Source organism: Schistocerca serialis, chromosome 7, assembly GCF_023864345.2.
Source record: "Schistocerca serialis cubense isolate TAMUIC-IGC-003099 chromosome 7, iqSchSeri2.2, whole genome shotgun sequence".
Lineage (NCBI taxonomy): Eukaryota > Metazoa > Arthropoda > Insecta > Orthoptera > Acrididae > Schistocerca > Schistocerca serialis.
The window spans coordinates 246,364,662-246,390,903 of NC_064644.1; the positions used below are offsets into that span (position 1 = coordinate 246,364,662).

Below are 26,242 nucleotides of genomic sequence, written 5' to 3' on the forward strand. Positions count from 1 at the left end.
AACTTACATAAGGGAATGATGGTGCAACTCGTCTGTTTTTAAAATTTAATCAGTTTTTCTTAATGGTCTTACCCAAACTGCACTTTTTATGTATAAAAATGTGTTCTTAATAGCATATATAAGATATAATGGGTACCTAATTTCTTTCATTTCATTTTGCAGCGGCATACTTGGGCACTGTAATATCAATGGCATTGTCTGGAACCATTGTGAAGAACCTGGGCTGGTACTCTGTGTTCTACATTTTCGGCGGCGTCGCAATAGCTCTAGTGATTCCATGTTTGTACTTTATCTACGATGAGCCTGAGTCGCACCCTAGGATCACAGAGAAAGAAAAGGACTTTCTTTTGACTCACACTGGTAGAGATCTGACAGAGAGCAAAGAGAAGAAGGAGCTTGAAAAGGAGGTAAGTAGCCTGACGCCGGAGATTTGAAACTGAGAGCTGCGGCATGCCGTCGCAGGTTGTAAATACACAACATTTCTTAACTGCAATCACATAAGCCGCAATTAACATAATAGACATGCCTGTAATTGCTACTAAACCTAAAAATGTTTACTTCAGGCATCCAAAACTATTTCAAAGACGGGAGGTCTCGTGTAGTATTGTGGCTGGGAGACGTGATGGGCTAATGATAAGTTCACACGACGGAAGACCGATGCGCATTTTCAAATCGCCCGTTTATACATCAAAACATTCAACAACCGATCACACGAGCGCGCGAATTTATACGTGCAGATGAACATGCGTTAATGTACGGTTACAATAGTGTGCTGTTCAGTTGACCGTGTGTCCCCGTCGTATCTTCTGTCGTGTGTGTGTTTTTTTGTTTTGCTTTTTTCTGTTAAATTTGTTAATGGATTTTGAACATCACCCATATAACCAGCCCCAGACCCATAGACAACAAAAATCATATCTTACCTCCATTGCAATTGAAATTAAGTCAATGATCTAAGCAAATTAACATATTCACCACCGGTATTGATAATGTAAAAAAATTCTATTTCCTTACGTTGTTGTTTGACTCTCTATTATAAAATCGTATAGGAGCTTATACACTTTTTGTCTTCTGTTGGTAAAATAATCTTAATGTTTGCTGGTAAAGCATTTACACAGGTCAATCAGATACTTATTAGCTTTGTAGTTTCTTGATCCCTTCTGTACTAGCCGAAGAAAGTGTGATCAACATCTGCCTCACAATCGCATTGGAATTAACAGGATGTGATCATGTTGAGGCGGTAGAGATGATGCCTGAATCTCCCATTATTGAGCTCAAGTCACCCCATGGACACTAATTTATTTTTTGGACATTGCGGAAAGTAAGTGAAACCGAAGGCGAGAATATTGACTTCGAGCTACTGATGGATGAATTGGAAGAAATATAGCGTCGTAAATGTCAAAAATATAATTTTGGGACGGCGAGCTTGAGAAGAATTGATATTCTACGAGGAAAAGATTCAAAGAAAATGTAGGCAAGAAAAACTTAATGGTTAACAGCTGAGGCCTATACTTTTGTTCACATCATTCAGTCTGCATATTCAAGTCTACCTTAATAAATAGACGGTCAATTTAGCCTGAATCTCAACCACTGATGAAATGAGTCGTCCACTATGGGTAGCATTTATATCTTATGAGATATCCTTACAAGAGATCTTGGTGTGTAATTCGTCTCTTATTCCAACATAGTCGTGAACTATTGTAATTACCTTTACATTGTGTTCGGCGTCGTCCACATTGACATCTCATGGTCTACGTAGTATTCTCCACTCAGTACACGCTATACTGAAAATACACTCAGCATCCCTATGTGCTAAAGCCAGCCGACAGTTAAATAGTTTTTGTTCATAGTTTAGCTGCTTTTCGCTATAGGGGTTCATTGAATTTTCCATCAGCCCAAATTCTTCGTCAACTACTATCACATAACGAAGTGCCATGTCGTAGTTTTCTCTTAGAGATCTTTGTTTTGGTACATCCTACCATTTTTCATCGAGTTTCTCATCTAGGGCGGAACCTCTGAAAATTCCTGAGTCGCTGTCTTTTCCATAAGAGCGAATGTCTACCAAGATAAAGCGACAGTCAGAGTCACACGGCGTCAACAGAACTACAGATAAAAAAAAGAAATAATTGTACCTGAAGCCTCCATCTAACGAATAGATCGCCATCAACGCTGTCACATACCCTCACTCCATGAGACACTGCAGAGACGTTGAAATTTAATCTAGGAGATTGGCGCAAAGTCTAAACACGCTCTCTTTCCCTCTGCCGGTCAGTACTGCGGAGTCCAGCACGAAATGATGAGACCAACGACTAACAGTTAACGCCTGCTAAACGCGTTGTGCCACAGTTGTAGTTACAACTGGAAGTACAGCGCGACGTGCTTGGTATCCCACACCTGGGAGGTCAGCATTTCCGTATATATTAGCAACAGGAACCAGTTCTGGATTAGTAAAATGCGTTATCGCCTGAAGAATGCGACAAAATGGACCGCTGAAATACTGTGTAAAAATGATTGTATCATTCAGCTGCTGACACGACAAGAATATTGTAAGCTGTAGCTTGCCTTCTGCAAGCATGATATAGAGCTTTAAATGCAACAGTACATCAAGGAATTCGGGCAGTGATTGCGGTCTTCTTCCAGAATTCTATTCAAAGCGATGGGACACTTATGTCGCATCAGTATGAGGCTGGGTGCCCGCCTTTTCAATGTAGGCAAATCTGGTCTTTGGCATATTGAGAGGTGTATTAGTATTTTCCTCAGTAAGCCGTCAGAGACTGACCACAACATTCGTGACACGGCAGTTTTTCTTGAATATATTCTTATTTCGAATATAATAAATTTCCTTGAGACCGAAAAGCTTCTGTCCACGAGTCAACACGGTTTTAGAGAGCATCGCTCGTACGAAACCAACTATGGATGAAGAGCGACAGGCAGATTCCATATTTCTAGATTTCCGGAAAGAATTTGACACGGTGACCCACTGCAGACTGTCAAAGAATATACGACCAAATGGAATAGATTCCCAGATATGTGTGTGGCTCGAAGACTTCTTAAGTAACAGAACCCAGTACGTTGTCCTCGACGGCTAGTACTCACCAGAGACAAAGGTACTGTCATGAGTGTCCTAGGGAAGAGCAATAGGACTGTTGTTATTTTCTGTGTACATAAATGATCTTGCGGACAGGGTGCGCAGCAGTTTACGGATATTTGCTAATGATGCTGTGGTGTACAGGAAGGTGTCGAAGTTGAGTGAATGTAGGAGGACATAAAGTATCTTAGACAAAATTTCTGCTGTGCTGCGAATCATAAACAGCATTTCAGGTGGGGTTTTCCAACACGTTAACTCTCGTCTTCGTACTGCTGTTGTGACCTAACATGCTCGACAGAGTGTCAACATGTTGCTTCGGCTGTTCGATCACCACATCTGTCTCCAATCGAGCACATAGGGGACATCATTGGAAGACGACTCCAGCGTCATTAGCAATCAGTATTAACCGTCCCTGTATTGAGCGACCAAGTGCAACAGCCATGGCGCTCCATCCCATAAACTGACATCCGGCACCTGTACAACACAACTCATACCAGTTTGCATGCTTGTATTTAACATTCTGACGGTTACACTGGTTGTTAGTGTATCAGCATTTCACATTTGCAATGACTTACCTCGCGATTACGTTAACCTGTGATCTTGCAATGTTAATCCCTTAAACATGTTGCTCGCGAGACTTAATTACCGAGATTTCATTACTGATTCCCACTTCATGCAACTGTTTTTTATAGGCACTAACCACCCTCCTTCACCTCTGGTAACGCCAAGTGAACGTCAGGTTGCACCGTAGTTCGGAATCCACATTCACTACGGCTGGAGTAGAGACGGTTTAGATTGGGCCATGACACACAGAAGTCATGGCAAACAGAAACTCTGCCCCTAGCGAGCCTCCTTACCGTAGAAATTTTATTTTATTTAATAAACCAGTTATCATACAAAATACAGGGCAACATTTTATTTGAAGTTGAGTGACTGAAAAGTTTGGTGTCGGGCTGGGATTTGACCCTTCTGAGACGATTTAGTTCCATCACCGTTGTTTTCCACAAGATTCCTAACTCCTCAACGTCTCGACGAAACGTTCATACAGGAGTTCGACTCCTGGTCCGGCACGAATGTGTACATCCAGTTATTTCAAGCTCTAATATGTGGACAGAAATAACTGAGAAGGTTGAGAGACGAATGTTCTGAAAGTTATTTGCTCTGATTTGATCGTTCGTTCATTCACGAGCATTCAGATGTTTACCTGCTTTTTGCTCAAAACTGAATGTGATGCCCTCTGTTATAAAAAGGTTGAACTGAAATTGCTACTGCGAACAGCGTGTCTCGGTACACATATTCACGTAAAGAGAAAACTGACTGGCGTTCACTGTACAGGAAATTAAATCGATACCGTGCACGTCCAAAATTTGAAACACTGACATTACATAACCACACTATGAAACACACACTGTTCATTGACTCATTAAAAATCTAAACTCAATAGAAAAGTTTAAAATCCGCGCAGTGGAAATGTGAGATGAGAAAGGAAAGAACCAACAAAATATGAAAAGAACCTCACCTAAAGAATTACCGCGTAATCGCAGCAACAGCAGAGCATGAAGAAATCACGCCAGATAAGATACGCTAAATTAAAACTAAACTACTGGGAGAAAGAGTGAGATGATTTTTCCTACTAAAAAAAAATAGTTCTGACTTGAAATGTGAATATTAATTCGTTCGTTACAATGACTATGGCAGATTTTAAATTTTTATTTCACAAGAACATAAAAATCACAGAAAACCGAAAACTTTACTTACTTTCCAAAGTCTTTCAAGGTAGTGCCTTTAAGATTATGCAAATTGAAATGAATTAAACTGAAATGACCTAAGCTGAGGTGGGGAGGTACGCGTCAGCAATAATTAGTACCATAAACACATATTCATAATGCAAATCCATTCGCTCTGTTTCGTAAATGGTGCGTCTATAAGTTCTTCCATCAGATTAATAATTCCTAACAATTTTATTCAGCGAAATCCTTCTCCAATATGCACTATACTAGATGTTCGGCCAACTTACCCCATGTCCAACATTTGACTACCCTCTGCGCTACACTTGTGCCATAGATTCTCAAGTTCAGAGATACTGCTTTCACTGCCATAAGCGGACTATTCCCCAGATGTCACACGCAGCTGCTTCGCTCTCGTAACATGAAATTTCCACTCATTCTGAAACTATTCGCAAATAAATGTCCAGTGCACCTATATATGTCCACCTTTCATAATCCACCCCCCCCCCCCCCCATTTGATAAAATACGCTTTTATGTTGTCCTACAATGTGAAAACTACCAAAATTTAACAAGATACACAAATACACTCCTGGAAATTGAAATAAGAACACCGTGAATTCATTGTCCCAGGAAGGGGAAACTTTATTGACACATTCCTGGGGTCAGATACATCACATGATCACACTGACAGAACCACAGGCACATAGACACAGGCAACAGAGCGTGCACAATGTCGGCACTAGTACAGTGTATATCCACCTTTCGCAGCAATGCAGGCTGCTATTCTCCCATGGAGACGATCGTAGAGATGCTGGATGTAGTCCTGTGGAACGGCTTGCCATGCCATTTCCACCTGGCGCCTCAGTTGGACCAGCGTTCGTGCTGGACGTGCAGACCGCGTGAGACGACGCTTCATCCAGTCCCAAACATGCTCAATGGGGGACAGATCCGGAGATCTTGCTGGCCAGGGTAGTTGACTTACACCTTCTAGAGCACGTTGGGTGGCACGGGATACATGCGGACGTACATTGTCCTGTTGGAACAGCAAGTTCTCTTGCCGGTCTAGGAATGGTAGAACGATGGGTTCGATGACGGTTTGGATGTACCGTGCATTATTCAGTGTTCCCTCGACGATCACCAGTGGTGTACGGCCAGTGTAGGAGATCGCTCCCCACACCATGATGCCGGGTGTTGGCCCTGTGTGCCTCGGTCGTATGCAGTCCTGATTATAGCGCTCACCTGCACGGCGCCAAACACGCATACGACCATCATTGGCACCAAGGCAGAAGCGACTCTCATCGCTGAAGACGACACGTCTCCATTCGTCCCTCCATTCACGCCTGTCGCGACACCACTGGAGGCGGGCTGCACGATGTTGGGGCGTGAGCGGAAGACGGCCTAACGGTGTGCGGGACCGTAGCCCAGCTTCATGGAGACGGTTGCGAATGGTCCTCGCCGATACCCCAGGAGCAACAGTGTCCCTAATTTGCTGGGAAGTGGCGGTGCGGTCCCCTACGGCACTGCGTAGGATCCTACGGTCTTGGCGTGCATCCGTGCGCCGCTGCGGTCCGGTCCCAGGTCGACGGGCACGTGCACCTTCCGCCGACCACTGGCGACAACATCGATGTACTGTGGAGACCTCACGCCCCACGTGTTGAGCAATTCGGCGGTACGTCCACCCGGCCTCCCGCATGCCCACTATACGCCCTCGCTCAAAGTCCGTCAACTGCACATACGGTTCACGTCCACGCTGTCGCGGCATGCTACCAGTGTTAAAGACTGCGATGGAGCTCCGTATGCCACGGCAAACTGGCTGACACTGACGGCGGCGGTGCACAAATGCTGCGCAGCTAGCGCCATTCGACGGCCAACACCGCGGTTCCTGGTGTGTCCGCTGTGTCGTGCGTGTGATCATTGCTTGTGCAGCCCTCTCGCAGTGTCCGGAGCAAGTATGGTGGGTCTGACACACCGGTGTCAATGTGTTCTTTTTTCCATTTCCAGGAGTGTATATAAAATTTTACAAAGCATATAAATTGAAAACATGTACATAAAGTAATTGAACTTGTGGTTTTTCGTTAAAAGTCCGTGCACAGGGTATTGTCAAATTCTGATTAAGCACACAACTGAAACACCTATTCATCACGTAAAAATGTCATTGCAGAATGGAAGTCATTGCAGTCCACATAAATTCCTATCACAAAAAACATCTGAACAGTCCATGATTTGCCTCAATCACTATGCAGCACTATATTTGTGTATGAGACTGACATTTCAGTCTCTTGATGTCCACTAGTGAAGTAACATCACCAATATCGCAGTAGAATGACTAGTGAGGGCTGGAGTTCAGCCAAACAACCAGCAAAAACTTATCTTCAAGTGCAACGTCAAACAGTGTTTTGAGTCTGGCCTAGCGTTCAACAGAAACACCTCTGGGAGTGGAACATTCAACAGTAGCTGAAGTCTGATAGAGCGACCAGTAAAAAATTGTCTTCTGCCAACAATAACTCATGTTAGCAGTGGTGAAGACTCAAGATCAGGAAAGTTACTAGACGTCCTTCGCTGACCAACATAATACCTTCCATAACAAATTAACATCTTGTGCAATATAAATTCCCACACTCACTGAAAATTGTCTCTTGCAATACCGACTGAGGTTTTTTGGCTGACAAGTAAACTGTCTCTTGCCTGCTAATGTCACATGTTGGAGATAAAACTAAGTGATGCACAGAAAATCAAAGTGCACATAATGACACAGTCCTTCAGTCATTAATCAGAAAGAAGGTTATACCTAATCTCAGAGAAGTGTTTACTAATTGTTTTATCCCTCGCACTTGCAAAAATATTATGAAGTATGAAAATGATACAAAATCTCTTTACATGACACAGGATTATTTTCCACAAAAAAGAATTTCATAAACATATCTAAGAGATTACATAAAACATGAAATACGCACTTATACAATATGTAGATAATAATGAAAATTCAAATATTCACAATAAACTTTTCATGATAAAGCAAAAGGTATGACACATACATACACGCCTGAAATTTTATGGAACATATTATAAATTGTCATCTTTATATTTAAACAATGGAAAGCAAAAAATGTGTAGCCTATCACTTGTAATGTATATTCTTTGGTACTAAAATTATCACTGCTTTAAAATTTCAGATATCTGCTTTGGATTCATGATCATATGTTTAGGGAAGGGAAAAGGGAGCTGTCATAGAGTCATGTGTCAACAAGTCATGCTCACCCAAAATAGTCAAACATCGCCATGCTTGCATCAAATATATATTTCATTATCTATACTTTAAAAATTCCTCAAATTACTTCCACCCTTCAACTTCTTAAATTGCACAGAAACCACTTCCAAAATCTATTATTTATCACTCACATTTTCCTAAAATTTCATCTTTCAACCATGTAACTTCCATAGTATTACCATTATACCTCAAACATCGCTCAAATTCAGACCTAAACTTCAGGATATCCACATTATTAAAACCAGAAACTCAAAACCTTTTTTCATTAGCTGCACACTTTTCAGATCACCACCTCATACAAAACCATATTTTTTAATCAAACCTTATATCTCGCATTATCTCTTCAGATCATTTATTTAACTCTCATTTTCTCCACCATGGTTAACCATCATCTTAACATATACCCCTAGTAGCTTATTGTTAACTCATGAATTTCTATCTTATATATGCATTGATTAAAGTATAGAGATCACACTAAAATTAGGTTGCCCAGAGTGGCCGCACACTTAGAGGCGCCATGTCGCGGACTGCATGGCCCCTCCCGCCAGAGGTTCGAGTCCTCCCTCGGGCATGGGTGTTTGTGTTGTTCTTAGCATAAGTTAGTTTAAGTAGTGTGTAAGTCCGGGGACTGATGACCTCAGCAGTTTGGTCCCTTAGGAATTCACACGCATTTGAACATTTGAGCTAAAATTAGAGTAGCACATCAAATGGCTCTGAGCACTATGGGACTCAACTGCTGAGGTCATTAGTCCCCTAGAACTTAGAACTAGTTAAACCTAACTAACCTAAGGACATCACAAACATCCATGCCCGAGGCAGGATTCGAACCTGCGACCGTAGCGGTCTTGCGGTTCCAGACTGCAGCGCCTTTAACCGCACGGCCACTTCGGCCGGCAGAGTAGCACATCACCCTCATTCACACAGCACAGGAAAAAGCAAATCATCTAACTGCAAGCAAAGGGAGCGTCAAGAAAACTATACAACATGACATCTTAAAGAAATTTCATCATTAAAGGAACACCCAAAAACACAAAATCAAAGAAAAGTAAGTTTTCATAGCATATTCAACAGTGTATCACATCTTAACAAAACTTGGTTTAACCAGTGAAAAATGTATTGCGTATCAACATAAATCAATCTGCCAGGAAGTGAAGAAAGATGACATTGAGACATAAAAGATGAAAAAATATATGATTATCTAAACTACTTTACTTAGAATGGTGTACCCTGGCACTGTCTATACTAAATAAGTGTTTTATATTAAGTTAAAAGTGTTTGCTGGAAAAGACTGTTAGTAATTATTAACTTGCTCGTTTCTGTGACGGATAACTCTCTCATTTTTCTTGGTTTTTGAGTTAGTCTCCCCCAATGATCTTTCAGAGTGTCAACATTTTTCTTCATGAACTTTCAAGACGTTTGGTGAACAGAAAAGGATAAAGATTAGTTCAAAATCTAAAGTTTACAAAAGTAATTAAAAAAATTTGCAAGAAATACTGCTGTCATGCACAAAAAACATCACTCACAAGAAATGTAGTACTGATGGCCAGTGAAAGTAACTAAGTGGCGAACTGTATTCTATCTAATATTTTACTAACTCATACATCAACTCTTTCAGATGTTCAAGCAAAAACTTTCATATAGAGTGTGTAAATAATTTCATATCATTCAAGCATTTCATATGACATCAACACTTACTCACTTCTTAGCTTGCAACCTATTAAATGTTCCATTCTTCCAGCATTATGTGCCAACAGAAAACAGAGTCCCTAACCCATCCCTATTCACCATTACCTCAAATATCATAATGTATATCATACTACTCGTCATATACTTCATCATCCATCATCATCAAAATATAATACCAACAGCTTCAACACACAAATAACCTCTTACATCATAAAACTTCATTACTCTCCAATATGATACTTATTCTCTGCTTAGTCTTCACAAATTGATAGATAAGAAAAACTACATAGTTAGCTGCTTACTAAGAAAATCACTTGTACTACTACTACCATTCGTCACACAAAGCCAAAGAACTGGACTAATGTTTATCGTTGTTCCTTTACATACTTCATGGAATTGTATACGACACTCTCAATATACTTGTTTGTCACATACGAATGTAGTAGAAAACAAAATTTCATTGAATATCTAATGAGCTACATAAAATTACGCACATCTCACTGTCTACAATATCATGTATTGACAACATAATATTTAGTAACCAAATTGGTTTATGTGTGATACATGGTGCATTCATTTGGATTTCCTTGTTAACAGTGTTTCAACTTTTATTGGATTCTCATGCACTATTGTTTTAATTCTGTACGCTCCATTGCAGAAAAGGAAGAATTTTTGAGTAGGAGACTTACCTTTACTTCATACTGGATGAGATTTGCACAACTTGTTAATCTCTTTCATTATACATTGTGATGGGGTTGAAAGTTGAGAATATAATGAAATAAATATTGGTTGGATCTGTATCTCTTTAACATATGCAGTCCAATTGCATCAAAACTGACGATTTTCATCTGATATGACCTTGTCAACATGTTGTATGGGGTGTAACAAGTTCTTAATGAATGCTTTGGACGCTGTTTTAGCTGCAGCCTTACGCAAAGGGGTCAGTGATATAAATTTAGATGTCTAGATGTCAACTCCACTGCAATGAAAACATAAGAAAAATAATTTCTGGATCTAACTAGTGGTCCTAATAAATCTACAGTTGCTAATTTTTTTAGCTTTTAGCTTGGAAACAGTGGGGCACAATGTGAGATGGTGGAAGGTTTGGCTTTTTGACAGAGGTTACACTTCATAAGTACTTTTCGTATTCTTTTCTCCATGCTGTTAAAATAGCATATGGTTTGTAATGTGAGGAAACATTGCCATTGTTCGAAATGCACATAGCTTAAATGCCTGTACCATATCAACTTATTGAAAAATTCCTCTGGAACACACACCACCCAAATTATACCATTTACAGTGCTACGTTTACAGAAGATATCATTTCTGACAAAATTGTCTGACAGCTGTATTTCTCCTGGGGGATTTCTCCTAATGTGATCTTCATTTTGTTCTTATGCTATGTTGAGTACTGAATTTGAGATAAAGTTTTCGAAAGCTACTTTTTGTATATAAAGCAAGGTTAAATTTATGTCCTGTAAAGTATCTGTGTTGTTATCAGATAAACCAGCTGGGGTACAAGGTAAAGCTTCAGAAATGATGCTGTCTTTTCCAAGAATGTAGCAGATAGTGTAATTAGGTTCCTCCAAAGTCAGTGTCCTATGACGTAATCTTTCATTGTTGAACTGGCAGGTCATTAAAAACTGTTAGGATTTGTGGTCTGAATAAACTTTTGTATGCTTGATGAGTACACAGTATCTTAATTTCGTAAATGACCAGACAATGGCTAAGGCCTCTAATTCTGTGACTGCATAATTTCTTTCTGATTTACTTAACACACTACTACTAAGCACAATAGTCTTTTGGAAAATGATACCATTCTCAATGTGCTCTTGGAAAAGATGAGCTCTGAGTCCTATTTTGAAAGAATCTGTAGATAAGCAGAAATCTATTGAGATCATGATGAGCTAAAATAGGTGCAGTGAGCAATGCCTCTTTTAGTGTACCATGCTCTAATTGTGCTTGATCATTCCAGTGTCAAATGGTGCTTTTGCCTGCCAAAGACCTTAATGTTGGTGTAGTCAATATTTTGAATTTAAAAAATCAATGGTAAAAATTTACTGCTTCTAAAAAGCTTCTGACTTGTCATTTACTAGTAGGTGGTGGGATTGCTCTGATATGTTCTGGTGAAATGATATGGCCTAAAAATTTTATACTAATCTTACCGAAATTTGATTTTTCTAAGTTTACTGTCAAACCTGAATCTTCAAAAATGTTCAAATTTTTTTTAAAGATTTTGTTGTGTGTTGACCAAGTTTGGTCTACTATCAAAATATCAAAATTGGTGTTGATATATCTCTTTAGATGGTGTGGAAGAATAATATTTATTCCATCAATAATTGATGCTGATGAGACGTTTAAACTAAAGGGCAGTTTACAGAACTCGGGACACATTCCAAAGCACAAAAATGCTGTGTACTTCTTGCTGTTAGGATGTAACTCTATTTGCCAATAACCTGAGTGTAAATCTACAGATGACAGTAGATGTACGCCATAGAAATTTTGTAACAATTTTTCAAGCATCTGAGGTCTGTCTGTTTCTGGAAGAATTACGATCAATCTGATGAGAGTCCAAGACCAACGTAATTGAACCATCTCTCTTTCATTGACATGCAATGGACTGTTGTAGGAGGTGACAGCTGGCTCAATAACACCGTTTTCTAACACCGACTGTATCTCAGCCTTCACCTTTTCTCGGTAAAGAACCAGTATTACATAAGGTCTTATACAGAATTTTTTGTGCTCTCTAACTGGAAACTGGTACTGAAATCCCTTGTTGGTGCCAGGTCTCTTAGTAAACACTACCACATGTTCTTGTAAAATTTTGCTTAGTTATTTTCTATCATGTTCATCAAAATTCTCTACCTCCTCGATCTTTCGCTGGATTAGTGTAGTTAAATTGATTACCTGTCATAGATGTCGTAGTTTGTACAATAATAAGCCGTGTTACTGTCAACAGAATGGAGTGAGCATCGAAAAGAATCATTATGTAGGAAACATAGGCAGTTGATCTTTTCTTCTTGTGAGCTTAACCAGTCTTCAAATTTTAAAACGATATGATGGTTCAAAATTGTTTGATTAATTTTTGCATCATTAAAGTTCATTGCTGCTTTGTATTAATTGAAGAAATCGACACCTAAAATTATTTGAGTAGAGACCAATGGCACAATGAGAAATTCATAGCAAAACTTTGTCCCTGACAAGTAAATTCCAAAAAGGTCACTGTCTAACATCAACGGTTTGTCACGGAAAGTACTGTTTTTGAACAGTTATTATATGTTGACTTGCTGATAACTGAATTGCCCCATCTGAGTCCAAAACTGCGGTAAAATTAGTATAAGCAATGCAAATGTTGATTACAGGGCGCACAGTTTGATTTGGTCCAACTTTGTTCTCCTTCAGCAGAATGTCCCTAATTTCTTCGAATAGCATGAAGTTAACAGTTATGGCAGGAGAGTGTTGTGTTTGCTGCCTTTTTCTTTCAGCTGCTTAGACATGAAGTTACTGTTTATTCTTTTTATCCTGTCGCTGACCGTCGTTGTGTGTCAGTAATCTAACTTCGACTATCTCTACATGCCATTGTGGTGACAGTCTACCAGAGTTCTGCCATATAGACTTGTTTTGCTGACTGTTATTCTGATACTATTGTGCTTGTTATTATATTTATGACTGTTTCCAAAACGATGTTTATTTTCAAAATAAGAATTCGAATCGAGGCTTGTGAAATTGTACCTGTCTTTATAGTTATTTTGGTGCCATACTTGTGTTTCGTAAGGATAGTGTCTACGATCGCGTTTGTGATTGTTTATGAAATCTATTATATTATCTACGTTGTTTCTATTGTCATGTCGTGAGTATGAGCATTCGTATTATCAAACTTATGATAAACAGAAAATTTTCTGTTGGAGCATAATCACTGTCTAGTTTCAGTTCTTTCAAAAGGGTCAAAAATTCTTCTAAATCGTCCTTACACCTGCTTGCCAACATTATTTGACACCGAGCGAGGTGGTGCAATGGTTAGACACTGGACTCGCATTCGGGAGGACGACGGTTCAATCCCGCGTCCGGTCATCCTGATTTAGGTTTTCCGTGGTTTCCCTAAATCGCTCCAGGCAAATGCCGGGATGGCTCCTTTCAATGGGCATGGCTGACTTCCTTTCCCGTCCTTCCCTAATCCGATGAGACCAATGACCTAGCTGCCTGGTCTCCTTCCCCAAAACAACCCATTATTTGACGTAAATGGGTAGGTTATTTCGTGAGATAAATTCTAAATAACTAAGGTGGGTTGAGCGCATGGTATAGATATTAGTTCCGCCGTATCAATTCTCGAAATACTGTGCGGGACTTGAGAATTCCGATTGTTCAAAGTTACGAAACATGATCGTACTGTGCTTGATTCTATCCTGCTTTGATGTAGAGTAATATGCAGTTAAAATGTTTGGTAAAAGTCCTCTTCTGACTGACAATCTCTTATAATCGATCGCATTCAGGTTGCTGGTTCATTTTCTAGGTATCCACACTTAAATTCTAGCTTGTGTTTAAGGGGCTATTTGGTGGTAACACATAGATAATTTTATCACACCACTCCTTAGGATGAATTTCGCTCGTGAAATTTCAGACAACTTCGAATGTGCGTACGAGGACAAGTTTATAATCAAATGTGTCTTAGCGCCTTGGCGCAACGTTTTCTCCGGTGCACCAAGCGCTTTGTTCACTGTCATGCCTTGACGTGTGAAACTGTTCACGTTGGTAATCTCACAAACGCCGTAAGTTACTATTGTCTTCTAGGTTTTCACTGTGTTGACTTGTTTTACTACGTTTAAACTCTTTTCAGTTCAATTTTTCTTCAGTACGCAAAAGTTGTGACTGTACGGTTGAAATGTCATCCTTTTGTTGTTTATTAATTTTTATCTGATTTTCCTTGAAATGTTTCAAACATTATTATTCGGCTGTGTCCGTGAAGCGCACAAGCACAGTATCTTCGGAACCTCGTTCGTTGTTGGCAAACAAATTTTTCATTTTTGTATATAGTTCATCAATTTGTTTGGAGATGTTACTTATCTTTTATTTCTGTACTTCTGATCGTAAGTGTAATGTTTCGAATTTTTTGTTAATTTCTTTGACGTTATCTTGTAATAATGCGGTCTGCTCTTTTATCTCGGTAACTATTTCGTTGGGGACGACCTCACTAATTTTCGCCATTGTATCTGCGCGATCGGTTTTTCGTGTGTCATTAATTTGCTCAATTCGGTTACTAAAACTTGTAATCGGTTATCAATACCGCCAAACACTGGTTGAAAATCTTTCCTCATTTCTTCTCTTGAATCTTTTCTTGTGTCTGTTTAAAGTGCCCATCAGTTTGTTCTTGTGACTGTTTACGGTCTTCCCTCAACTGTTCAAACTGTGAATTATTTTGTCTTACATCTCTCTGACGTGCTCGCCTGTTCGTTCTTGTAGCAGTTGCGACAGTTTAAGCTGTTCAAGCAGTTTTTGAAACATCGATATTACGTTTTAATCTGAATTCATTGTTGTTCGACATAGTGACAGAGTCCGATCTACCGGAAACAAACGATGCAAAACCTGAATCTGTGTTATTCGACTTCATTTCCGTATCTGTGTTATTTTGCGGTCCGATTTGCTTATTATGAATTGGCGACTTATCACTTACCGATTCTTGTTCAGTATTACTCGTTTCGGAATTTTGTTCTATTTCTGATGTACGCACGTTTCCCTGCGCTTGCGTAATTGCATTACGTTATGTGTCGCTTACTGTATTGCTGCTAAACGGTAACTGGTCATTATTTTATGAGTTACATGAAATGCTTTTGTTGTGCTGCGTCAGATTCTATTGCTGTTCGTCACCGCGCTACACGCGTCTGGTATTCATTGTTGTAACAAAGTGAAATTGACAAGCTTTACCAAAAATGCTAAAACTGTAATATGGTTTATCGCTCAGAATAAATTTTGGAAAAATCCAGTAACTGAAAATTTGACATAACCGTTGCCTATCAGCAAAATCCACATGTAGTGAATATTTATTATACGTAATGAATATTGGTAACACGTCAAGTATATGAAAACAAATAAATTTCGCATGTAAGAATTACACAAAAACTAACTGTAAGGAAAGGAACATGAAATTATTAGTATATAAAACATGCACTGTGCTGTGTGCTGTAGTAAACAAAAAAAAAAAACGAAAAAACAAAAAAAAATCTTTTCAAACGTGCCAGCGGACAGCCCGAAGCAGCTGTAGGCAAGTGAAACTTATTTCCTGCGACTTGATCGTTCATTCGTTCATGAGCATTAAAATGTTTGCCTGCTTTTACTCAATACTGAATGTACTTTCTGTCCTCTGTTATAAAATAACTATTGCTAACAGTGTGTCTCAGTACACACATTATGTAAGACAAAACTAACTGGCGGTTACTGTGCAGGAAATTAATTCAAAACTGTTACTCAATAACCACTACCAAAATCAAACTGTGCATTGTCCAAAAAAATTGAAACACTGAAATTACTTAGCAACACTATGAAATGTGCACTGGTGTCTGGTACTTTAAAAATCTGAATTAAAAAGAAAATGCTTAGAATTTGTGCAGTGGAAACGTGAGACGAGGAAGAACTAACGAGATATGAAAAGAATCTCACCTGAAAAAGTACCAAATAATCAGCAGTAACAGCACAGCTTGAAAGAATCGCGTCAGCTAAATTACGCTACTAGGAGGAAGATCTGGATGATTTTCTCATATTAAAAAAACTTCTTGCTTGAAATGAAAATGCTAATCCGTTCATTATAACGACAATGCAGGATTTTAAACTCTGGTTTCACAAGAAAATAAACCTCACAGAAAACCGTAAACTTTACTTTCTTTACAAAAGTTTTATGGGTATTCAAACTGAAATGACTTACATTGACCTTAAAAACATATCCATAATGCAAATCCATTCTATGTGTTCCATAAATGCTGCTTCTGTATGTCACTCCATTAGATTAATAATTCGTAACAATTTTTTTCAGCAAAATCGTCCTCGTATATTACGCTAATAGTTCTGCCAGCTTACTCCGTGTTCAACACTCGACGACCCACCGCTCTACAACTGAGCCAAAGATACACGATTTCAGAGAAAATACTGTCGCTGACGTAAATCGGCCATTCCACAGATGTCACACGCGACTGATTAGCTCTTGTAATATGAAATTTTTCACTCATTCGGAAACTATCCGCAAACAAATGTCGAGTCCGCCTATATATGTCCACTATCAGTTCTTTCTACAAGAAAAGTTTTAGGAGTTTAGGAGTTCGCAGTCTAGCGAACGAACACTGTAATCTTTGGAGATAAAAACTGTAAATGTTCTTAATTCAACAGGATGAACTCATTCGGAACCCGTGGCCTCTCATCCTGACTTGTCCTGCTATGTGGGCGCACAATATAATTTCAATTGGAGGGTCGTGGGTCAGCTACACACTGCTGTCTGAGTTGCCAACCTACATGGAAAATATACTTCACTACGACATCGACGAGGTGAGTATCTCTATACCTCAGCTGGGAAACAGACACACTGTCAACGTCGGGGACGAGTATACATCACATTTGTCCACATTTGTTTCAGGCTGGCCTCATCTCAGCTCTGCCTTATCTATTTGGTTGGATGAGCTGCAGTATCTACAGCTTCCTGACAGAGAAATTAACACAGAGAGGCGTACATATTATGACTATCTTCAGAATATGGGACGCAGTATGTAAGTAGACCTCCTAGCGAAACAAGATGTTTCGGAAATTGTATCACAGACTTCTTGGAATTGTAGAGGGGGCTTAGTAGATAAATTTTTAACAAGGAACGGATGTCGTCCGCCCAATAGCGCCTTACTAATAGCTCTAAAATAGTAGATCATCAATACTGAGTAAAAATTTCTCGGTTTACTTGCCATGTCAAATTCGGATAAAATCCCGAGACTCCGATCATTGCCTCCTTATCGTCGTTCAGTGCTAAGTCTGACTGTCGTAAATATAGGCGAGGCTCCCACTTTCTGTACAGAGGACGGCGTGTGATTGGCTGTATTACGTCATGATGGCATTACGGGAATGACGCGTACTGAAGTGGGTCCCTCCACGTCCATAGATTATACAGGGTGTTCGGAAATTACCTTTATAAAGTACTAGGACTTGTAGAGTTGAGTGAGTACATAATATTCTGAATAGGAACCCATGCCCGGAAACGTACCGTTTCCGTTGTAGAGAACGGTTTCAGTTCAGCTGTGTAAACATGTCCACGTCAGCTGAGGGAGAGAGAAAAGTCTGGAGAGTCGATTCTGCTGGTATGTAATAGGGTAGACAGAATGACGTATGCCTTTCTGGGAGGCCTATTCAGTGCATGTGCGTCTCCCATACAGTAAACATCGTTTGGTGCACGTTCTTGGAATAGAGAACCAGCTAGTGGGTTGTATTACCCAACGTTTCCCACAACGTTGCACGCCATAGCACAATGTTTGTTGCCAAAGTTACGCAACAGCTCCGAGAAACAGCTACTCTCACCCAGAAGAGGCAAGACTCTGGTGCTCCACTGCAATGCTGCAGACCCGAGTTTGAAGAAGATGTACTGCATCGCGTTGAAGACAACCCGTCAACGGATACTCGCACAATTGCGCGTGCAATAGGTATTAATAACAGTACAGTTTGAGACGTTCTCCGTGAGCAACATTTACATTCGTACCATTTACAAAGCGTACGCGCTATGGGCCAGTCGCTTTTCCATAATACTTTGCCTACTGCACGTGGTTCCCCAACGCTACCTTGACACATCCCTGTTTTCATGTTGAATTCCGTTCATAGATGAATGCAAGATCAATAGGGACTGTGTTCTGAATTCTCGAAATAGCCATGTCTCGGCAGACGAAAACCCTCGTGCCACGCATGTTCAGGGATTTCAGTACAGATTTGGTATTAACATGTGGGCAGATATTATGGACAGTCTTGTGATTGGGTTTGAGATGTCTGGAAAACATGCTGGCCTGGACAACAGCTGACCACACCTCGTATCGAGCCATGTCAGGAAAGCACGGCTAACATTCAACCATGCATTATCTTCTTGGAAATAACGTCACAGAGGCGTCGAAGATAGAGCGGAGCCACTGGCCTTAACAAGGCAGATGATTAATGGCTGCTGTCCAAAATAGTGGCTATGCGAACCACAGGTGATCGTCCGGTGTACCCTACAGTACGCTACACCATCAAGCCAGGTGTTGGACCCTTATAACGATGATGAATGCAATAATTGAGTCTCCTTGGAGCTTGCACACATCGATACGACCACATTAAGAAGCTTGTTTCTTGAATCAAGGGCCTTGACGATGCTGCATGGCCTTACGATCAGTCTATTTGTCCTTCTGGGCAGCAGTCGTTTGGTGGCCGAGGGGGGGGGGGGCGGGGGGAAGAGGGGTGGTTCGCTGAGATACACCTAACATTTATATGTAACTGTTGAATGAGAAATCCGCTACGTAGTTTTTTCTGGCGTTACTCCCGCCTACGTCATGCGGTTTCGATGAAACGCGAATTTGCATATCCAAGTGTGTAGTATGGGAGAGTGCTGTACCGCGAAACGCGTTTCAGAATTTCACCTATAGCCAGCTCTGTAATAGAAGTTTAAGAGACTTGCTTTCTGGCATTTATTTTATGCAGGCTTTTTAAGAAATTAAAAGAATTGCTACAGAAGTAGAAGTAGAAGTAGAAACTTACTCCAAGGACTTTGAACAAACATTTGTTTGAAATTTAAAAGCGTTGCAATCAAGAAGAACTTCTCAATAATGTATCTAACCATCTATGTGATTCATTACTACTCTTCTACGAACCAATAACCGAAAGTTAAGTCAAATTAAGCAGTAGTGTTATCAAAAACCAGTTTCCTGTTAAATATGTTCTGCTACTTAAGCTACTAGACACAAATTTTCATTGTCAAGACAGGTAAAGTTGTTAAGACATTAAAGAAACTCAGTCCATTTACAACTCTCGCATGTTCTATGGTGAAACACCTATTTTAAGACACACGATAGTGGACGAGCGACGAGGTGTTGCTTAACTGCCCACACGTTAATAAGTATTTCTAAACATTTACAGCATTTTACACAGCACAAAATTTTGTACCCAAGGATTTAACAGTTTATTCGAAATAACCTTAATATATTACACAGCAATTAAATGCATAGAACGTGAAACATTTACAAATGCTGCGCAAAACACGACTTCAAGTCTAACAACAACTAAAACTGTTGCAAATGGTGGAAACTACTTCTGTCAGGCAGATTAAAACTGTGTGCCGGGCAGAGACTCGAACTCGGGACCTTTGCCTTTCGCGGGCAAGTGCTCTACCAACTGAGCTACCCAAGCACGACTCAAGCCCCCTCCTCACAGCTTTACGTCTGCCAGGACTTCGCCTGCTATCTTCCAAACTTTACAGAAGCTCTGCTGCGAACCTTGCAGAACCAGCACTCCTGAAAGAAAGGATATTGCGGAGACATGGCTTAGCCACAGCCTGGGGGATGTTTCCAGAATGAGATTTTCACTCTGCAGCGGAGTGTAGACTGATATGAAACTTCCTGGCAGATTAAAACTGTGTGCCGGACCGAGACTCGAACTCGGGACCTTGCCTTTCGCGGGCAAGTGCTCTACCAACTGTTCGAATCTCGGTCCGACACACAGTTTTAATCTGCCAGGAAGTTTCATATCAATGTACACTCCGCTGCAGAGTGAAAATCTCATTCTACTTCTGTCAGTCTCTAGTGCTCGTTCGGTCGCGTGATACTAAGATCAGTCCCTAGACTGAAGTACCGACCAAAAACATCGTGTGCTTCTAGGTACACTATGCTCTAGGTCATGGGAGTACAAGTAGCGCAAGCGTGGCATCAGTCCACACCGCTGTAAGTAGCTCTACTCCCAAGGAAGAAAAGTGCATCACGTGACGTCACCGCCCTCTGCATGGAAACAGGCGTGCGGAATGCAACGATTTAGGAAAGGCGGTGAATAGATGTGGTGTTTACAGAATAAAAATTTCACTCTGCGGCGGAGTGTGCGCTGATATGAAACTTCGTGGCAAATGAAAACTGTGTGCTCCGGACCGAGACTCGAACTCAAGACCTTTGATTTTCGCGGGCATGTGCTTGACCAACTGAGCTACCCAAGCATGACTCGGGAACGCTCCTCACAGCCTCAGTTTCGACAGTACCTCGTCTCCTACCTTCCATACTTTACATAAGCTCTTCTGCATACCTCGCAGAACTAGCACTCCTGGAAGAAAGGATATTGCGGAGATATGGCTTAGCCACAGCCTGGGGGATGTTTCCAGAATGACATTTTCACTCTGCAGTGGAGTGTGCGCTGATATGAAACTTCCTGGCAGATTAAAAAGTGTGTGCCAGACCGAGACTCGAACTCGGGAAACATCTCCCAGGCAGTCGGGTCTCAGCCGTGTTGTGAAGCGGACTCTGTGCGGCGCTCCGCAAGCGGGCCGTTGTTTACTCGCGCGGGTAGTGGTATTGAAGTGTAAACAGATCACCGCAAACGACGATGGCGCTTTCTTATAGAAAGGCCACGATTAAAGTAATGTTCGATGCCCAGTACGCACCACCTAAGGCATAGGAAGTAGAGTGTTTCCTGCGTGAAGTAACGGACGTGGATCCACAGGGACTTATCGGTATAGCCGGCCGGAGTGGCCGAGCGGTTAAAGGCGCTACAGTCTGGAACCGCACGACCGCTACGGTCGCAGGTTCGAATCCTGCCTCGGGTATGGATGTGTGTGATGTCCTTAGGTTAGTTAGGTTTAAGTAGTTCTAAGTTCTAGGGGACTTATGACCACAGCAGTTGAGTCCCATAGTGCTCAGAGCCATTTGAGCCATTTGAACTTATCGGTATACATCTTTCGGTTGTCTCCAGCACAGTTTACCTGAAAATTGTCGATGAAGCAGATTTCGAACGACTTCTTCGCCATTCCACCGATGGATATTGTTTTCTCGGACGGCAACGTGAGTGTCGTGACCGACGACCATGCACGAGTTGCCGTTTGAAGTTCCGGCCACGCTTGTCGTGAACGCGCTGCGGCCTCACGGTGAAGTATTAAGTCACGTGGAAGAAAAGTGGCATACGTTCGAGACATATCCTGTACTGAATGGAGTGCATCAGGTGCGAATCGAACTGCTTAACCACATACCATCGTACGTGACCGTTGGTGGCTGTCGAGCGATCGTCATTTATGACGGTCAACCGCGGACTTGTTCAGGGTGGGGACGGGAAGGCATGTACGCTCTGGATGCCTGCAGCGACGCCTCGTCCAAATACCACGTGCAGACACGATGCCTCCATTGCTACCGACAACGCTGTCTATTACATACGTTGAGGCAGTGAGGAACACATCGGACGCCGACCCCCGCGGGCCCGGTTTCCGCGCCCACGACGACCCAGCCTCCGTCGGAACCGTCGCCGTGCTCGACAGCAGTGACCACGTCTGCACCTTAGCCGTGTGAGGAATGAGAGCATCAGCAAATCGATTCGACCTCGGACCCGGAGATGCGGGAGGTGTCTACTGTTTGTCGTGACCCACAGGACGCGGACACGCGTTCCCGCAAGCAGAAGTCGCCCAAGCGACGAAAGAAGAGGAGGATGTCTGCAGGAAATGGTTCGCGAGATGGTGACACGTTGCAGGAGGATGAGGAAAATCCATCTGCGGCCAGGGCTGTGGACCTCACACCAACGGCTCCTGGTTCGCTGCTGGCAACGTCTGCCCAAGGACAAAGCCAAGTCGACGATGCTTAGCTCACCGACGAGCCCCCTGGCGACTTTTCGGCTAAGACATCGGATGAACGTCATGCGTCAGCTAACGTACCACACCTCCAGCTTGGTGACTGGGCGTCCGAGATGGAGGTGGAAAGAGTGATACCAGACTCGAGCGACAACCAGATGCCCGCGGCCGGCGGGTCGTCGGACGGACATCTTGTCTCAGCCGATCAATAATATATACGGTGCGGGTGACAGGGTCAGTCGGACGGACGACGAGGCGCATACAGGCTTAAAAGACTGCAGGATACGCCATCTTACTATCAAATGACCCAGGTGTATCGGATAGGTACGGTCAATGTCAACGGCATTAGTTCCACGAACAAAATTCAGTTGTTAAAGGACGCGATTTGGGCGGCGGACATTGATATCGTGTTTCTTCAAGACGTAAGGCCTGATCTGAGCCTGGATGTCTATGGATACGCGTCTTACGTCAACCCAACTTCCGACGGTGGTGGTGGTACGGCCATACTACTACTCGATGGCATCGAACCAACGGGTATTCAGTTTTTGCCATCAGCGAGAGGCATTGCGCTCACCATCGGCGCAGGCCGGTTTTGTGAATCCGTATGCCCTGTCTGGTACTACGAAGCGTCGAGAGTGAACAACCTATCACTCCACTGAGGTAGCTCCATTGTTTCAAGGCGCTAAAGAGCGCCTGACGGTGGGCAGGGACTTTAACTGCGTCTTACGTCCTGAGGATCAGATCCCTCACCATGTCCCATGTCCAGCCCTTCATGCTATGCTCACAGATCTCGCTTTGCGTGATACATGGACACTAATCCACGGGGATCGACGCTGATATACACACTTCACTAGCCACTCAGCCAAGAGGTTGGACAGGATTTATGTCTCCCGAGGTCTTCGGGCAGCTGAGCTGTGTGCATTCACCGACCATCAGGCCTTCATCTGCGCCGTGACTCTGCCACAACAACAGAAGAGCCGTAGTAGAGGACCTTGGACTCTTAACGTTAACATTCTCCGGGAATAGGCGTGAGTGACGGCACGATGGTGGACACACTACGCCAAACCAGATCTTCGCCGCACGCTCATGGCGTATGGACGAGACTGGGCGCTTTGGCTTCGATCCACCTCTGAGTTTTACTACACGGTCTTGCGGGAACTAGCGTCGCAACAACCTTCGCCACAGCGCCAAATGGCCGTCCACCCGGCACAGGCACGGCTTCTGCAGATCACGGCTGACAGACTGGACGGCACGCGGGTTCGATCGAGGTTGCAAGATTCCATCTCAGAGGAACGTGCCACTCATTATCTCATCGTCAGAGAACGGAGACACCGTCAGAGATCACGGCAGTCATTTCGGCGGACGGGCAACGTGCAGAGACACACAACCCCTCTCTCCTGTCCTCACAGATTATTACCGCACTCTCTACCTAGCAGATCAACGGCGTGACAATGACACTGAGGACGTCCTCCACGACCTGCCGCCTTCGGATAGGGGGCGACGCTACATTCTTGGAGGCCGTCACGTGGGAAGGAACAAGCACGGCCCTCTCGCGGGGCGCAAGAAAAAAGTCACCTGGACCTGATGGCCTTCCGCTTGAATTTTATAAAAATGATTCAAATGGCTCTGAGCACTATGGGACTTAACATCTGTGGTCATCAGTCCCCTAGAACTTAGAACTACTTAAACCTAACTAGCCTAAGGATATCACACACATCCATGCCCGAGGCAGGATTCGAGCCTGCGACCGTAGCGGTCAAGCGGTTCCAGACTGAAGCGCCTCGAACCGCACGGCCACACCGGGTTTATTTCTGACCTGACGGGGGAAGTTTGGCGGCAGATGTGCTCTAAACTCCTGGATACGGACTTTGGCGTCACCCCCCCCCCCCCTCCCCCCCCCCTCCCCCGAATTTTTTGACGGTATGTTCATACCCGTGCCAAAACCAACCGGGGGTGCAGACCGCAAGACTTCCGGCCGATGACGTTATTGAATTCGGATTACAAGCTGTTCCCCCGCATTCTTCGTGCTCGTCTCCTCGCTATTGGCAAAGATGCCATTCATGCCGACGAAACATGTCTGGAAGGTGGCAGTAACATACACACGGCGTTAAGCTCTTATAGAGATGTGAGGGCGCAAATGTCGGCATGCCGCTTAGAAGGCGCCCTCGTGGCGGTTGACCTAGACCACGCATCTGACCGAGTTGAGCAGCGTTTCTTGCAGGCTGTCTTAGAGAAGATGGGAATGTCCCCAATATCGGCAGGTGTGGTTCTCCGTCTCATCCACGGCACCCCTTCCACAGTTCTGGCCAATGGCTACCGCTACTGTTTACCATTGAGCGCTCAATGCGACAAGGATGTCCCCGGTCAGCCTTTCTCTTCCCCGTCGCACTCTAGCCTGCACTTCATGGTCTTGGACAGCTTTTGGAATACATGTGCATTTGAAATGTTGTGCCTATGCGGAAGATGTAGTATTCTTGGCGAGGACGGCAGAAGATATATGTACAGCGATCGCGTGGTTTCAACGATACGGCGAGGTTCCCGGGAGCCGAATCAACCTGCGAATGTCGCACTGCATGGATATGGGCAGAGATGGGCAGAGGACTGCAAACGAGTACGCCAGTGCCCATTACCAAAGTCCCGGCAATAAAGTGTTTGGGAGTGACCTTCCATGGGAACGTGCAGCGCACGAACGCTTGACTTGATCATGCAGGTACGTTTTGTCAACGTCTACCTCGCTCAGAAATTTAACCATTACACACACGTTCTCCCGAAGGCCGTTACGGTAGCTGCCAAGTTCCAGGCGGCCTTCGATCATTTCGTCAGCGAGGGTAGGGTGTTCAAGAACCGTTACGAGACGCTAACGTTGCCTACATATGCAAGCGGCATTGGAATGGTAAACGTGCACAACAGGGTGCGCGGTCTCTTTCTGCTTACGATGCATCGCCTACGTACTTCGGACAAGGACACCCTCCCTTGTACACTGATTCAGGAGCTGGTGCCTCAATCCCTCCGCCCACCGATTCCTGTTGGACATATCACGCCAGTACTGTGTCACATTCGAACCTATTTGATCGACATAAGTTACCTGTTGGATTTCTTGCCGACCACGCGGGATCCTAGCACCAAGGACTTCTACCGCTACTTTCAACGGACGCTGTCTGCTAATGTGGTTGAACGCCGACATCCGGCAGTTGGCTGAAGGCGGATGTGGAGTAACGTTCACTCCCCATTCCTTCCCACCACAGCCAAGGTGCTGTAGTATGTGATAACGACTGAAAAATTCTCCACCCGACAACGTTTACACATGATATATCTTGCCGAGGATCCTCTCTGCCACAGATGCGCCACTGTCGACGCCAACATGCACCGTTTCATAAGTGGTACGGCTACCGACTGCTGGCTCCTCACACGGACCATGTTGGCATTGTTGCTGCGACGGACGCCTCAGTCTCTAGAGTCCATCGAACTGATCCATCCAGACATCACTTACTTCCCTGCTACTAGTCGTATTGCCACGGTGTGGGTTAAGGGTACCGAATTGTCATACTTTTTTTAATGAGAGCGGCAGGGTTGTTAGATTACTGGCATTATTTAACGAGTAATTACAGGATTTTACGGCGCAAAGCGTCGTATGGTATGCTCTTTGCGCATTACTTGCGGCCGTTGTTTACGCGCCCTCCAGACC

At 43.0% G+C, this 26,242-nt stretch overlaps 1 protein-coding gene across 1 annotated transcript in view; it reads left to right on the plus strand.

Moving 5' to 3' along the window:
* LOC126412991 (sialin-like) overlaps positions 1 to 22,571 on the plus strand; it is a 34,537-nt gene extending 11,966 nt beyond the window's left edge. The window contains exons 4-6 of the mRNA XM_050082883.1: positions 163 to 407; positions 17,139 to 17,294; positions 22,362 to 22,571. Of these exons, the coding sequence (XP_049938840.1) occupies positions 163 to 407; positions 17,139 to 17,294; positions 22,362 to 22,571 (611 nt within the window). The remainder of the gene's footprint in view (positions 1 to 162; positions 408 to 17,138; positions 17,295 to 22,361) is intronic.
* The last annotated feature ends 3,671 nt before the right edge of the window (positions 22,572 to 26,242 follow it).